The sequence below is a fragment of the Camponotus floridanus genome, unplaced genomic scaffold, assembly GCF_003227725.1.
Source record: "Camponotus floridanus strain SB8 unplaced genomic scaffold, Cflo_v7.5 scaffold1, whole genome shotgun sequence".
Classification (NCBI taxonomy): Eukaryota; Metazoa; Arthropoda; class Insecta; order Hymenoptera; family Formicidae; genus Camponotus; species Camponotus floridanus.
In genome coordinates this window covers 3,990,159-4,004,418 of record NW_020229214.1, presented here as the reverse complement: position 1 = coordinate 4,004,418, position 14,260 = coordinate 3,990,159, and the positions used below count along the sequence as shown (strand labels likewise).

At 30.1% G+C, this 14,260-nt stretch overlaps 2 protein-coding genes across 2 annotated transcripts in view; both read left to right on the top strand.

Moving 5' to 3' along the window:
• Positions 1-2,414: 2,414 nt before the first annotated feature.
• LOC112637624 lies at positions 2,415-6,107 on the top strand. The gene is made up of 10 exons (XM_025407705.1): positions 2,415-2,790; positions 3,080-3,166; positions 3,311-3,386; positions 3,469-3,640; positions 3,892-3,973; positions 4,469-4,573; positions 4,743-4,902; positions 5,384-5,605; positions 5,776-5,845; positions 6,042-6,107. The coding sequence occupies exons 1-10, from the start codon at positions 2,454-2,456 to the stop codon at positions 6,105-6,107; spliced, it is 1,377 nt and encodes a 458-aa protein (XP_025263490.1). The 5' UTR covers positions 2,415-2,453.
• A 474-nt stretch (positions 6,108-6,581) lies between these two features.
• LOC105248787 (tyrosine-protein kinase transmembrane receptor Ror) overlaps positions 6,582-14,260 on the top strand; it is a 239,485-nt gene continuing 231,806 nt past the window's right edge. The window contains exon 1 of the mRNA XM_011253773.3: positions 6,582-7,284. Within this exon, the coding sequence (XP_011252075.1) occupies positions 7,215-7,284 (70 nt within the window). The 5' untranslated portion in view covers positions 6,582-7,214. The remainder of the gene's footprint in view (positions 7,285-14,260) is intronic.

The window sequence follows — 14,260 nt, the reverse complement described above, 5'->3', positions numbered from 1 at the left end:
TCATTTCTAGATTTTCTCAAAATAATCTTTTACCATCTGCGTGTATCTATTTTTAAAACAATTCTTAGATATTCTAGATATTATAATAAAAAATCATTCAGAATTTTATTCATTAAAGTTGTTAGAGCGGAAAAAAAATTGCCGTTCTTTTATTGAGTTTCGTAATCGTCGATCTTATTGATGATTTGATTTTGTTAATAAATTTTCTATAAAAATTGCAATAGAATTTTTTAGCCATTTCTATATTAGTTTCTAAAATCGCAGAAAATTTTCCATGAATTTTGTTAATACAAGAAGATTAAAAAAATGCAATCATATTTTCCAAAAGCACGATTTGTTGTACAGATTGCAAATATTTTGCAACGATGAGAAAGAGAGAGCGAGAGATAAATGTTGAAAGTGTTTAATCGCGCGGTTTCATTATTTTGACTTTATTCGGTCATTCAGATGTAATTTGAAAACAATTTCTAAATAAGATTTACCGTTGCTCTCTCTCGACGTGAAAAGTCGGTAATTTTAAAAACTACTATAAAGATTGTATAATGTATCTAATACTTACTTATTGAAATAGTTGTAATCATTACACATGTAACAAAAATCCAATGTCAAAAATAAAATATTATATAAAAAAAAGAAAAAAAAGGAGGCCAGCCTAAATAAATACTCATTGCATTGATATTGCAATGAATTTTATAATATCGTGGCGAATAAAGATGACGAAGAAAAATGATGAATAAAAACGACAAATAAGGATTATAATCATCAATATCCTCTTATCATAATATTTATTTTGACCATTTTGATTAATATTGATATTAAAGATACATTCAACTTTGGACAATCATATCCTCTTAAAAAGTTTGTAAGATTTATTTCAATTATTTTGACTCTAAACACTAAAAAATATTAACAGAAATAAGTATTACTAATAAATATTTATTTAAGGTAAAAAAGAAGTAACGTTGCTAGTATTGTAGTGTAAAAAGTAAAGAAAACGTAAATGCTAATATGCGTTTTTTGTTTGATTAAATTAGACACCGTAATAGTGGCATAACTTTTGAAGATTGTACCAAATAGGATATGATAAAACTTTACCAGTTTTGAAATGTTTAAAAATTAAATGAAACAATATAAAATAACGCTTATAAATATAAACGTTTCAAGAAGAGAGAAAATGCATCCTATATATTAATTTTTTTCTTTTAATTTTGTTACATTAAATTATAGCTCATAACTAAGTAACCATAATAAAAAGAAAAAAATGTTTATATTAAATATTTTATGTTAAATATTTTCATTATTATGATTGCATGACTACAACTTTTTTGATAAAATCATGTATATATTTTATATATTGAACATAAATTATTAATTATACTTTTCCTTAGAATTAAGTGGATTTGTTATCGCGACAGTTAAATGTATATTTTATATTTTATATATAAGATACATTTATTCAATTCTCATCATTGTATAACGCTGTTAAGAAATATTATTTCTAGATTCTAAATTAAACGAAATTTTTATACGTAATTAAAATTTAGCATTTTGCATAGAATGAGAAATTATGCTTAAAGTTAATATTTATTTTATTATTAGTATACTGAAGTATTGCATAAATAAACACTATGAAGTAATATGCTTGATAGACGTAGTAATGTCGTAATAAAATAATGGACAAGTCATTATGTGACAAATATTCAAGAAATCCGCGAAAAAAACCACGTGGTTGAATATTTGGAATTTTTATTTCAGAGTATGAGTATATGTTCCTTCTTGTTTCTCTTGATATTTGTAGGTTGCATCTTCAATAAAAGGTTGGTTTGGATATTAGATACATATCATATTTTATTAGATATGTATATAAAAAATTAAAAAGATTTTCTTTATATTTAATATTTAATATATTAATTTGTTAATTTTTTGCAATATTAATATTATCAATAATTAGATAAATAATGAATAAATTTTTTTTAAATTAAGATTTATCAAGTTAAAGATACAACATGCACATAAAAATCAAACGCGTTACATTTTATGAATTTAAATTTTCAATGCATTTATTATTCTTATTTCTTATTTCGTGACAGGATAATCGATGCTAAATCTTTTAATCACAATATCGGCACCGTTTTATTTGAGAGAAATGATTATGGAAAGCAGTGCTGGACCAATGAAGAATTTGCTATTCTTAACAGTCGAAGGATGTTTCAAGACATTTTGCCCCAGGTAAATTTGTTGAGAGTTCTTTCTAAAAAAATTCTTTTATTAACTACTTTATAAATTATCATGTAATATCAAATAAAATACTTTATCATTATAATTCAAAAATTTTAAGATAATTAAAAGAGTAAATATCTAAATGAATGAAAAGAATCCCATAGAAATTGAAATTTTTCTTTTGTCAGGTGAAAGTCATCGATTCCCAAAACGATCAATACATAGCGCATCTCATGGATTATATTCACATATGTCTCGAGAGTGTGCAAAGGTTGTCCGTGGGCAAAACGAAGCATCTGATGTTGAAAGCTCTGGCAGATACTCTGGGCGGTTATTTGCGAGTTTACATCCTGCCTATCACAAGGCGCTCGTATTACGCAGGGAATATCAAGTATCGCAACGCGAAGATGCTGTTTGAACTCTTCGATGAGTTGAAGATCTTCCTTCGAACAAATGGAGCCGGCTGGTCGAAGCCTAGTCAGAAAATTGAAAATGTCAGGATTCCTCCCATCATAATTACACCACCGAAAACATCGATTGCCTGTAATGGACTTATTATGTATTCGGCACGTAAGTATTGTTAATCTATCATGATCCAAAGAAATTTTTAAAAATGAATATAAATTGAATATCATTTTAAATTTGATTGTATAAATAATAAAGAAATAATTTTTGTCCTTTGTAATTTTTCAAGAAAGAGAAAAATACAGTTTATAAGTGTTTCATTGTTTAGAAAAATATATAATTCTCATATGTGTCGAGTTTATTTTGATTTGAGATCATAGAAAATTAAAATATATTTCGATATTCATGGTTATTAAAGGATTCTAATAATTTGTTTTTTTTTTTAAATAAATAGCTGTCGTCAACGATTATCAAAGCTTCACGTTCAGAAAAAAGAAACGGTCTATGGTGAAGCGAGGGCATTCTAGACGTGCACTTGATGGTGAGAGAAAAAACAAATCGAGAACTTTAAACTAATATTAGTATACTATTTCAGCATATGGTTAACGTAAGAATAAAAATTAGAAATATTTTTGCCATTTCTTGAGAATATTATGCAAATATAAGATTTTATTAATTTTGCAAGACTATAATAACGAAGCTGCGACGAGCGAAATTATCATACCACTTCCATTCCTCGATAACGAAATAGATCCCAATAGGTAGTTATTGAGTACCAATTTGTAAGAATGCTTCGTCGATTAAAAAAAACCTTAAAGATTCTTATACAAATTCTCTATCTAGCATCGCACTGCCCTTTAAAACTGACAGCTTGCAATCATTGTATTCGGAAAAGTCGGCTTTCGCTCTCGTAAAGTACTATATCGCTAGCGTGAAGTGCATTATATCCCGATCAAATACGAGAACGCAGTTGCAAAGATTCAACAAAGACTTCCACACCTGGCTGCAACAATCCGTATGAATTACTACGTTTTTTAATGATATAAATTATGAAATAAAAAATAAAAAATATTTGAATTTAATTTATGATGGTATGAATCACGAAACATCTGAAAAAGTGCTGCAGTTTTTATGCTAAAAAAAACATCATACTTACTTTCTTAATCTTTCACTGAGAATTTTCCATTTCCTAAATGCTGACGCGGTTGCTTGAAATTAATTCCAATCCCCGACGGAGAGTAAATAAAAGTACCGTTTGTATTTCAGGTGCGTCGACACCTGGACGATGAAAAGTGGTATCCAGCATTTGGGGGTGTTTTCAGAGTAATGGCCACCTTGCGAGAATCGGGTAATATTTCATAACCGTCTCGTTGCCTGTAATTTGTCGTGTTTGAAAATTAATGAACCGATATACTATTCCGTTTAAGAGTTTGCATAGCTAAGAAAATTGTAGCTTCTGTAATATTTCTTTGACCAATTTGTAATTCATATACAACTTCATCATGCATTTCAAAGAAGAATAAAATATAAATGTGTACCCACATATTTCAAATTTTTAATGCATTTCGGGGACCAAAAGATCCCAAGACCTTGTAAACTTCATCTAATTTTCTTATTGTACATGTATAATTTTACATAAAAAATGCTTTATACTTTATTTTATCATTATAAAATCATATAGAAAATATACACAAAAATTATTTTAAATAATTTTATAATATTTAAATAAAATTTCTCAGAATATTAAAATGTGCAGTCTATTAGAAAAAAATGTCTGCGTCTCGTTTCTTAAATAACTTTATGGAATATTTCTTATAAACTTGATGTTTTATTTCAGGTATAGGAGATGGTATTATGAGGAGCAGAACAAGCGGGACTTACCAAGTTATGCCCAAAGTAGGTGCGAATCAGGCAGACGAGAGCATATTTTACAAAGGAAAGGAACAAAGTAAATTATTCATGATATAACATGCGATAAAATTTTTTCGCACCATTTAATTTAATTTAGTTTCTCTAATTGTTTAATTTACTTAGTTTATTTAGTAGTATTTTAATTTTTGTGTAATAGTAATTTTTAATTATTAAAAACTAATTAAGTTTATACCAATTGAATGTAGGCAATGACAAACTAATGACACTTGGCACTACGGAAATCGTGATTACAGCGGTAGTAGTTGCATTACTAGTATGGTTACTGGTGGGTTTATGCTTGGTGTGCTATAGATTCCTCACCAAACAATCCCAGGAATGCCCACCTTGCGATTCGAAAACTACTCCGTAAGTTGAAATTAACATTTGTTATGTTTTTCTAATTATATTTTTAAAATAGTAATTAATAATTTATTATGATTTATTTTTTATTTTTTATTTACCATTTATCATTTTTTAAATTCTTCTCAATAAAATTTTTTATTCTTTAATTTTCAATCTTTATAGTAAATTATAAACAACTTATTTAATAGCACAATTAATTTAATTAAACATTACGATAGTAATAATTAATTACATATTACAATTTAATCTATATTTCTATTGTAAAAAATTAACTTTTCATAAATTATTTTCAAATTAATTTTTACACTTTTCTTAAACTTATAAAATTATTAATATAATATTAAAATATTATATCAATGACATATTAGTTTTAAGGTATAATAGAAAAGTTACTAATTAAATTTTGAGTATTCAATAAAAGTACATTTTTTTGTAAAAGATCAAATACTTGATAATGACATTTGATCTGTTCTTTTCTTTTTAGATTTGCAGTTCTATATGAGAATACGGATTATTGCCAGCCGGATACATGCTCCTCGAAATCATTGCGGAAGGGTGTGCTTGAAAAATTGAAAGAATGGTGGAGAAATAGATTTGGACGATGCCCAGGGGGATGTCAAGAACATGTGGATGAGGAGCGTTGCTTAGCCGCAATCAGTTACAACAACAGCAAAGACAGTCTCAATAACAGCAGCAGAATTTATCCGTAAGTATATACATATCTTTTTTTATTATATTATATTACAACAATATGTTTCTTATTAAAAATATTAGATAAAATATAGTTTTGCAATCATATTACATTAATCCTAACACATTAAGTATATGTTATTCTGAGAATGTGATTTTATTTCAACATATATTCTTGATTAACAGGCGAAAGAAATACACTAAATCAACTTCGGCTTCACCATCGGGAACATCCAGAAGTCGTACACCTTACAAAGTAAGTGATTATGATTGTATTTATTCATGTGTATTCAATATGAATAAATGTATTTTAAATATAATTTTGAATATATATTTTGAAACATTAATAACTATAAAAGCCGTAAAAATTTAATGAAGTTTAACTCTTATAGTAAATAACGATTTAATTTGTATATATGTGATTTTTGTGTAATCACGAATTTTATCCACAGCATAGTGTTTGCTATAGTTCTGAAGGCTCGACCACCTATTCCGATAGTCCAGCCAAGTCAAGATAGTAGCATTAACTTCAAGTTTTGCATACATATGAAGGCATTAATCGCACTTGATTTAAGATATACCATTTAATTTTAACAATATTTCAATCAATAAACAAACAAAATCTAACAGTTTCTACAATTTTTATGCATTTTTATATATAGTATACAATTTTTTGTTACAGTTCTGAATGCATCTCTAAGAATTCTAGAGTTTTAGAGTTCCTTAGTAAAATTAAAAATAGTTCTGGCATTAGTTAAGTAAAAAAAAATAATGTTAAATTTCCGGGATGATTTCCCAACTTCATAAAACGAAGTAGGGAAAATTACGATATTAATTTAAGCGCTTCAAATGTTAATAACTCGTTAGAATTCTTGGGGGGGGCGCAGAAACTTCAAACGTCGCGCACGCGTCACGTTGCGCATGCGCGAGCGTCTCCCGAGTGAGGATGAAATCGCGTGAAGTAAGCGGCGCGCCGGCAGTGTCGCGCGACACTTGGAGTGGTGCGTTGCGTTGTTCGTGTGTACCGAAGGACGTGCGTGATAGTGGCACGCGTGTTTTGCGTCGCGAGAGACGCCGGTTTCTGAATTAGACAAGGTTAAGAGTCAAACTCGTTGTGATCGAACGCCATCGAACTGTTATCACGGATCGTGTCGCGATGAGACGTTCGTAAATAAGTTCGCGTGTCAAACGTATCCTTGATTCGCCGTGCTTCACTCGTGTATCTTGAACGATGTTTGAACGATCGAGAAAGGACGACTCTGTTTCGCGCTATTTCGTTACGTGATTAATTCGTGCGTCATTAATGCAGTTAATATCGCAGTGATCCCGTTGTTTGACTGGATACATCTTCGTGGATTGTGACAAGGACAGGAAGGAGGATTGTCGAGAAGAATTCGCGGATAAAACCGCGAGTTATTTTACTCATGTAAGAAATACGCGCGCGTACACACGCACGAATGTTGACATTGCTCCGACAAGTATACGTAATCGAGACATGTTTTTGCGTTTGTACATTGATCGTATCTTGAATATGTGTGTTACAGCGGGATTCTCGTGTTTCCTCGTATTCTTAGTGCGCGTCTACAATTGACTTTTGTGCATCCTGTGCTTCGTCGTGGGACAACATGGCACGAAGGAGCCACCGCCAATTATGCGCGCTGTTCTTCCTCCTTCTCTTCGCGGATATTTTAAAAGGTACGTTTACATTTGGTTATACGTAACGTTCAAAGAGAAAATAAAGCGCGCCACTTTTATCGCGCTCGAAGAGCTGATAAAAGTATGATAAAAAATTTAGAATGATACAATAATTGTAGGATTTTATAATATTCCAGAAATGTTTCTCAGTTGAAATTTTTTTTTCTGTCACACACATCACTTGTATTACAAACGTTTAACTTACATAATGTGTATTATATTTACATGTACTCTTATTAGCTCTTCAAGATTGTAAAATTTTTGAAGAAACAAAAGTTGAAATTCTTGAATCATAAATCACGTTATAAGTTTCGTTGAATATGCACTTTACAATCTATAGATCTTATCATCTATCTACAGATAATAATTCCTTGAATTATCTTACCGGGATTTTATTGAATATTGCTTAAATAATTTCATTATTATATGTTTTATAAATATATTGTTTATTACTAATATTTTAATAAATAATAATATTATATAATAATTACGTATAATTTTGTCTCGCAATCTTATCACTCGCTTTATCAGCAATTCAGTCGAAAGAATTCTCAAGGTATACGATAATAAGAAATTAAATGTTTAATCTCTCCACTCGAAATTTGTGATTGATCGATTCAAGTATACTTTCAACTTCTGTTCTTCTTCATAAACATTCAACAAGTGGTGACAGGTCCATTGGCTCGTGCGAGTTAAGTTCACGAGAGCTTCTCAAATCGTCCAAACTCCGCCAAGACTTTTACCGTCATAAAATATCGAACTTTAGCGGTTTTTAAAATGTTGCTATGTATGATGTTTACATATTTTAGTGTAGCCTTGTATATTTTCGTTCATGAATAGATAAATGTGATGCAGTATTATAATGCACAAATCAATTTTGCAATTTATATATATTGTAGATTAATTATATATCAATTATTGGAAATTAAATTAATTTAAATAAGCTCCCAAATAATTTTACAGTATTTTACAATATTTTTTATTGAATTTTAAATTATATTTCAAACACATTTATCAATATCATTTTTCATGGACAGATCGATATTTTGAATTTTTAGCTTTTGCCCAATAAATTTCCTTTTACATGCAAATTATTGAATTTTTAACTATTGATCGATGGATCTCGATAACTGCAATTGTTTTATTAAAATCCGTATATGTGGGCACTGAATTATCGGTAATTCAGTATTAAAAGGTCAAAGTAAACTTTTTCAACCGGAAGAGACAATTATTTTTTTCTACCTCGATGAGATAATTGCGCTTGGTAATAAAGTATCGAGTCATTGATTATATTCGTACTGCATGAATTCCGTACATACATAGTTCCGTATGTAATAGCAGACGTTCCAACGTTCACAGACAGAGTAATTTCGTAAACGATTTCAAGTATTTCACGCTCCGTTAGTCACGGTAATAGGCTCACTTTTAATTGCCGTTTAATGTACTATTACCGTCTTCCTTGACACTTACTCCCGTCCGCGTAACGCTTTTCATTTATGGATGGTTGAGCCCATAAGAAGCGGATTCTGCGACGTTGTCGACAAGACTTCGGACCAGTTTTTCCTTCCTTATTTTTTCTACCCCAAGGCTAATAAATTTAAAGTTGATGTATTTCTCAGAAAATTTACATGCTCAAATTAAAGGGCTGGCAAACATCCTGTATTTTTTTTCAAAATACGCAATTAGAAATTGCCTTGCAAATTTCTATTACAATTTTATTCTAATTCTTTGATATTTTTATAAAAATATAATTATTTTTTTACAGTATTTTATTATTTAAAAGAGCATGATAAAAAATTGTAATTATTACTATTTTCGAAAATGGTTCATCTGAAAATAAACGATATTAATTGATATCATTGAAAAATAATTAATACGACTTAAAAATCATAGAACTAACATATTAATTGATATCATTGAAAAATAATTAATGCTCATTTTATAAAATACAATTTTATACAATATTATTATGTAACATTAAAATTTCTGATGCTGAAATACAGTTTCAACGTTTATCGTATATTATATTTATTATGTTAATTTAAAAAATATATATAATGATGGATTTATGAAAAATTCTATAGTTTTCGAATATTTATTAAATTTCATTTCGTGAATATTTATTAAAAATTAAAATAGGAAACGTTTATAAAGAAATTTTTTATCGTACACATGCTATCGATTAATAACACGCGATAATATTTAATGAAATTAGTGCACGGGCGACTGGGTTTGTTCGTGATAACCATAATTATATATAATATATATTATATATATTAAATTTTCTAAAGACTGGCTTTGTGCGATATAACCATACACAATTATATAATATATATTACATCTATTAAATTTTCTAAAAATTGATTTCATATTATAAATATGACTTTATATCCAAATTAGATTATATTTAGTTGTATAATTTTTAAGTCGTATATATTTATGTACAAAAAGGAGAATTATCCATATGGAAATTCTTTTGACATTAATGTGCTAAATTTATAAATTATTACCATAATCGCTGTGAGGGGCCGCGTTTTTTTTTCCTCACCACTTATTTATACGTTCGAGTTTTGTGAGGCGCGATTTTATTAGCTTGTAAATAATAGATATTATGCGTAGCGACGCATCTAAGGACTTCATCGAACGTTATTTAGGAAATGGCTTAAAGGGAATGGCGCGAGATGTATGTCGGTACAACGAAATACCACGATTGTGGTCCGATGAAATATATCGGAGAGGATGAAAAAAAAAAACTCGCGCGAGTTCCTCCCGTTTTTTCGTCACCCTTTTTCCTTTAGTCACGAATTTTGCAGAAGCTTCTTGCTAATATGTTGCTGTCGGTAATTAGCAGCCGACTCATCCCATTACTTTTACCCGCAATTTACTTCAACCTTCTTCAACGTGAATAAATGTGCTAATTTATTTTATTTACGTTGCTGTCAATACTCATTCGGTATACAAAACACAGAATAATAATAACAGATAAACACAGAATAACAGATCAACTGAAATATATTTTTAGGAAAAATAGAGCTTCCAAAGATTCGCCGAAAATATTTTTTTACAAAACAAAATTTTCGTAGCAATTAAAAACGTTTTTATATGAGATTACATTTTCTTAAAATATTTATAGTAAAAGAAATTAACAATTATTTCGACTTAACAATATGTTTATATTCAACTTATACATATATTATAGAATTTTGAGTGAGGATTGGAACCTTCTCCTTTTCCTTTAATGGGTTTACTTGAGGATACGAAAGAGCACGTAACATTGAAACGTGATTCGAATATTATATGTAGAGTTTAAAAGTGACTATAATAGCAGACTGTGTGAAAAATTTCTTTCCATGTAAGAATGTCATAAAATATATTAATTTTTATAAGCAGTTGAATAAGTTCATAAGATAATATTTGAAATAATACATTAGATCCTATTCATTAATCTTTTGGAGCCACTTATTCTTCAGGTCTTTCAAAACACAAAAAGAAATTAAATAAAAATACGCGCGATAATATTGCATTATTAATAATTTAATATAAATATATTATTCATGGGGATTATTTCATGCTAGAGATAATATATGAAAAAAATCTTGATCAACGGTATATTTCTCGTTCTTATTTTAGCGCAGTGAATACAAAGAAGTGAAATAGCTCACGCATTAGAAGCGACGACAGGCAAAAGCGAGACAAGTCGTTCGCAAAAGGAGCGTGTAACGATTCGCGTGGCTTTATAGTTCTTGCGATCGTAAATAGCGGGTAGGCGACATCCATGAAGTAATCTCTGCGTTGTATCGAGTACCGTGGAGAAGCATTTACACACTTCTGGGAGGCTAGTAACGGTGCGTGTGTTCACTCGTGAGCAGATGATTAATTTACGCGGCTGTTTTTTTACCGCATATTAAACGCATCGCGGTTAACAACATCGATGCGCTTAATGATCGATAAACTCTCTGATCGTACATCGTTTATATTTATGTATAGGTATGACTTGTAACTCGTAATTCGTGATTTTTTTCGTGTTTTTTTTTCTTTGCCTTTTGCTAGCGATTTTTGCATATAACTTGACTCCGTGCGATTTCTTGTTTTCATAATATAAAAATACAAATGCTAAATTAAATATTAAATTATATTTAATTATATTTAATTGTATTTACATTAAATTATACTTACGATATTAATGTATAAATATGTAAAAGATGTTTATCGAATTGTTATCAATTTTAGAAGTAACGAAAGTCTATGGAATATAATATTAAATTGCATTTTTATTTTTTTCTTTATACTTTCCATTGAAAGAGAGTTTATCTCTGCTAAAATATATGTAATAAAAGATAATTATAAATATCGGAAAAATTTCCTAGTGGTGGGCGTGCGATATCTAACGTTGTACAAAATTCTTATTGTCAGAAAAATTATTTTTCCCATGATTTATTACAAAAAAATATACGATTATATTTACGGGAAAAAGATAGTAAGCAAAAGAAATGAATAAATATCGCAGCTTTGTTTTTTTTTCTCCTTTGCTTCTTTTCTCGAGTCTATCGATGCTACATATTCATCGCTACGCATTTCCATCGGATCGACATAGAAATTCGCGGACAAAAGAAAACGGATGGTTTCTCTCACGTTGTTTAAACCGCTTATATTTAAGCTCTTATCGATTTTAATTAAACTATTAATATGTATGGATCCTTAATTGATGGATGAGAATTTGAATTATCGCGTTAATTCGGAGCAAAGGTTGATCCTCGTTGATTACGACATTCTTTGTGCATATAAGTATTTTTAAGAGATTATCGTTTTATCAATATATATATGTAAGACATATAAGATAAATATCATATCTTTGTTATCGTATCTATGTTAGCTATTAAAAAAATGTAAGAGCGACTGTGACTCAATTGATATTATCGTAAGAATAAGTCTCTATTTATTATTAATCATATTTGCAGATTAGATGAATATCTCTTTTAATATTTTTTAAATAAAATTAAGAAGAATCAATTTTTTCATTGTTTCCTAATGAAAAACATAGTGATTAAAAATAATATATATATATTTAAACAAAACAATTCATTTCTAATAAAGCATTTTACTAAAATTAATTAAGATATATTATTACCAATTTTAAGATTAGAATGTTATCTAAATTACTTGAGTTACTAGAAACAGATATAGAGACCCGTTGTTCTTAATTAATAATATTGATCGCTCATAAATTTTTTCTCTTAGAAACTAACGATGCTAACTAAAGATATAGTCTGACTCATAAATGCGAGTGTATAAATGCACCGAGCCCCGGGTTTTAGTTGAATCGCCAGCGATTCGAGTCTTAGGGGCTAAAATTTAGTCTGGGTCATTATGTCGATCATAAATTTGGCGAAATCTTTAGAAGGAGGTCCCTCTACATTTCTCTCGCTCATGCTGCCCGTATCGCGCACAATAGGAATGATCGCACAAAGAGCCGTAGTCTACGTAGGAAATAAATTCGAAGTATCGTCGCTAAAATATCGGTGCAGTTTATCACTAACTCGAAGGAAATCGTACGTCGTCATGGTGCACGGTGTAGAACTATTGTTCTCATTCGATGAAGTTGAAACTCTCGCCTCGATGTTCTTTTACGGTCGACGACATCAGTTTCCTAGGATATCGAGAAAAATATCCGTTTCATGTGTCGAGTTCTGAAAATTTTCAAAGAAGAAATAAGGGAGGAAGTTTAGCAGTCTAGTTGTGTCAGTATCAACTTGGACTATAACGTCACGTTTAAAATTCTGGTCAACGATTTTAGAAAATATTATTCGCTCTTTCTCTTCCTCTTTATATTAATTCTGTAATATAATGCAATTCTCCAATATATCGATTTAAAAAATTACTTTTTTACTTCTAATTAAAACATTCGTTTGATACGTTCATAATGTACTAATGAATTCGTATCTACATCGCTATAATTACGTAGCATAAAAAGCTTAAATTTATTCGCGGGTTTGTGTTATAATAACTTTAACTCTCTCTCTTTTATTCGCGCGAGGAACAATATTTTTCTTTTGCCGCTGGCAACAAAGTCATAAATGAATTAGAATTGTGATGTAGAGCCTTTACATAAAGGAAAAAAAAACACTAGAATGTTTGCTTCGATGTCGTGCTAATTTTTTTTTCGAATTTAAATACACAGAGATACGCATTGAAAAAGAACTTCGATTTGAAGCAATTTTAAAATTTAATTATGCGATATTTATCGTTATTAAATTGTTCTATGTATTGCAGAAATATATGTAACTTCGATAAAACGCGAATATTATCCATATTAATTAAAAGATTCATTCTCGTTTATTACCAAATCGATTTAATCAATAAAGATCAAGTTGATAGGAAGACTTTCTTAATTGTGTTTATCAGAAAATCCTAATTGAAGATACACCCTTAGGGATTCGCTTCAAAATTCATTGTGAAGGCTTGAATAGAAGAGCGCTGCGTGAGAGTAGGGGGTAAGATAAAGAGATCCGGAACGGAGCTTTTTCAGATTTTATCGCGGTCGAAACGTTAGATTACTCTGTTTCGTCGGGAACAAATTGCACCGGCTATTCCGTCGGAGTGGACTCTCGCGAGGGATTTCGTGCTACATTCCTCCTCCAAAGTTCCATTGCAGATAGTCTCTTGGCCCTTGCCGGAGGGTCCTTTAGTTCTGTCGTCCGACCTGATGAGTTTGGGGGGTTTGGTAGTGCTTTCGAGACGTCCTTAGCGAAGGCCAGCTAGTTCTATATTTGCGAGGACATTGCATCGCGAATATCGCGTGGCAGTAATAAACAGCAACGGGAATAAGCGAAGAAAGGGAATATAGTCGTAAGTCAGAGAGTCGCGTGCACGACGCGAGGAGGAGAGACCAAAGGGAGAAAAAGGGAGAAAGGGTGGATGCAGAGGCAGAGTAGGAGAAGGGGGTTGAAAGTCGATCCGTCGGAGCAAAGTCAATGCC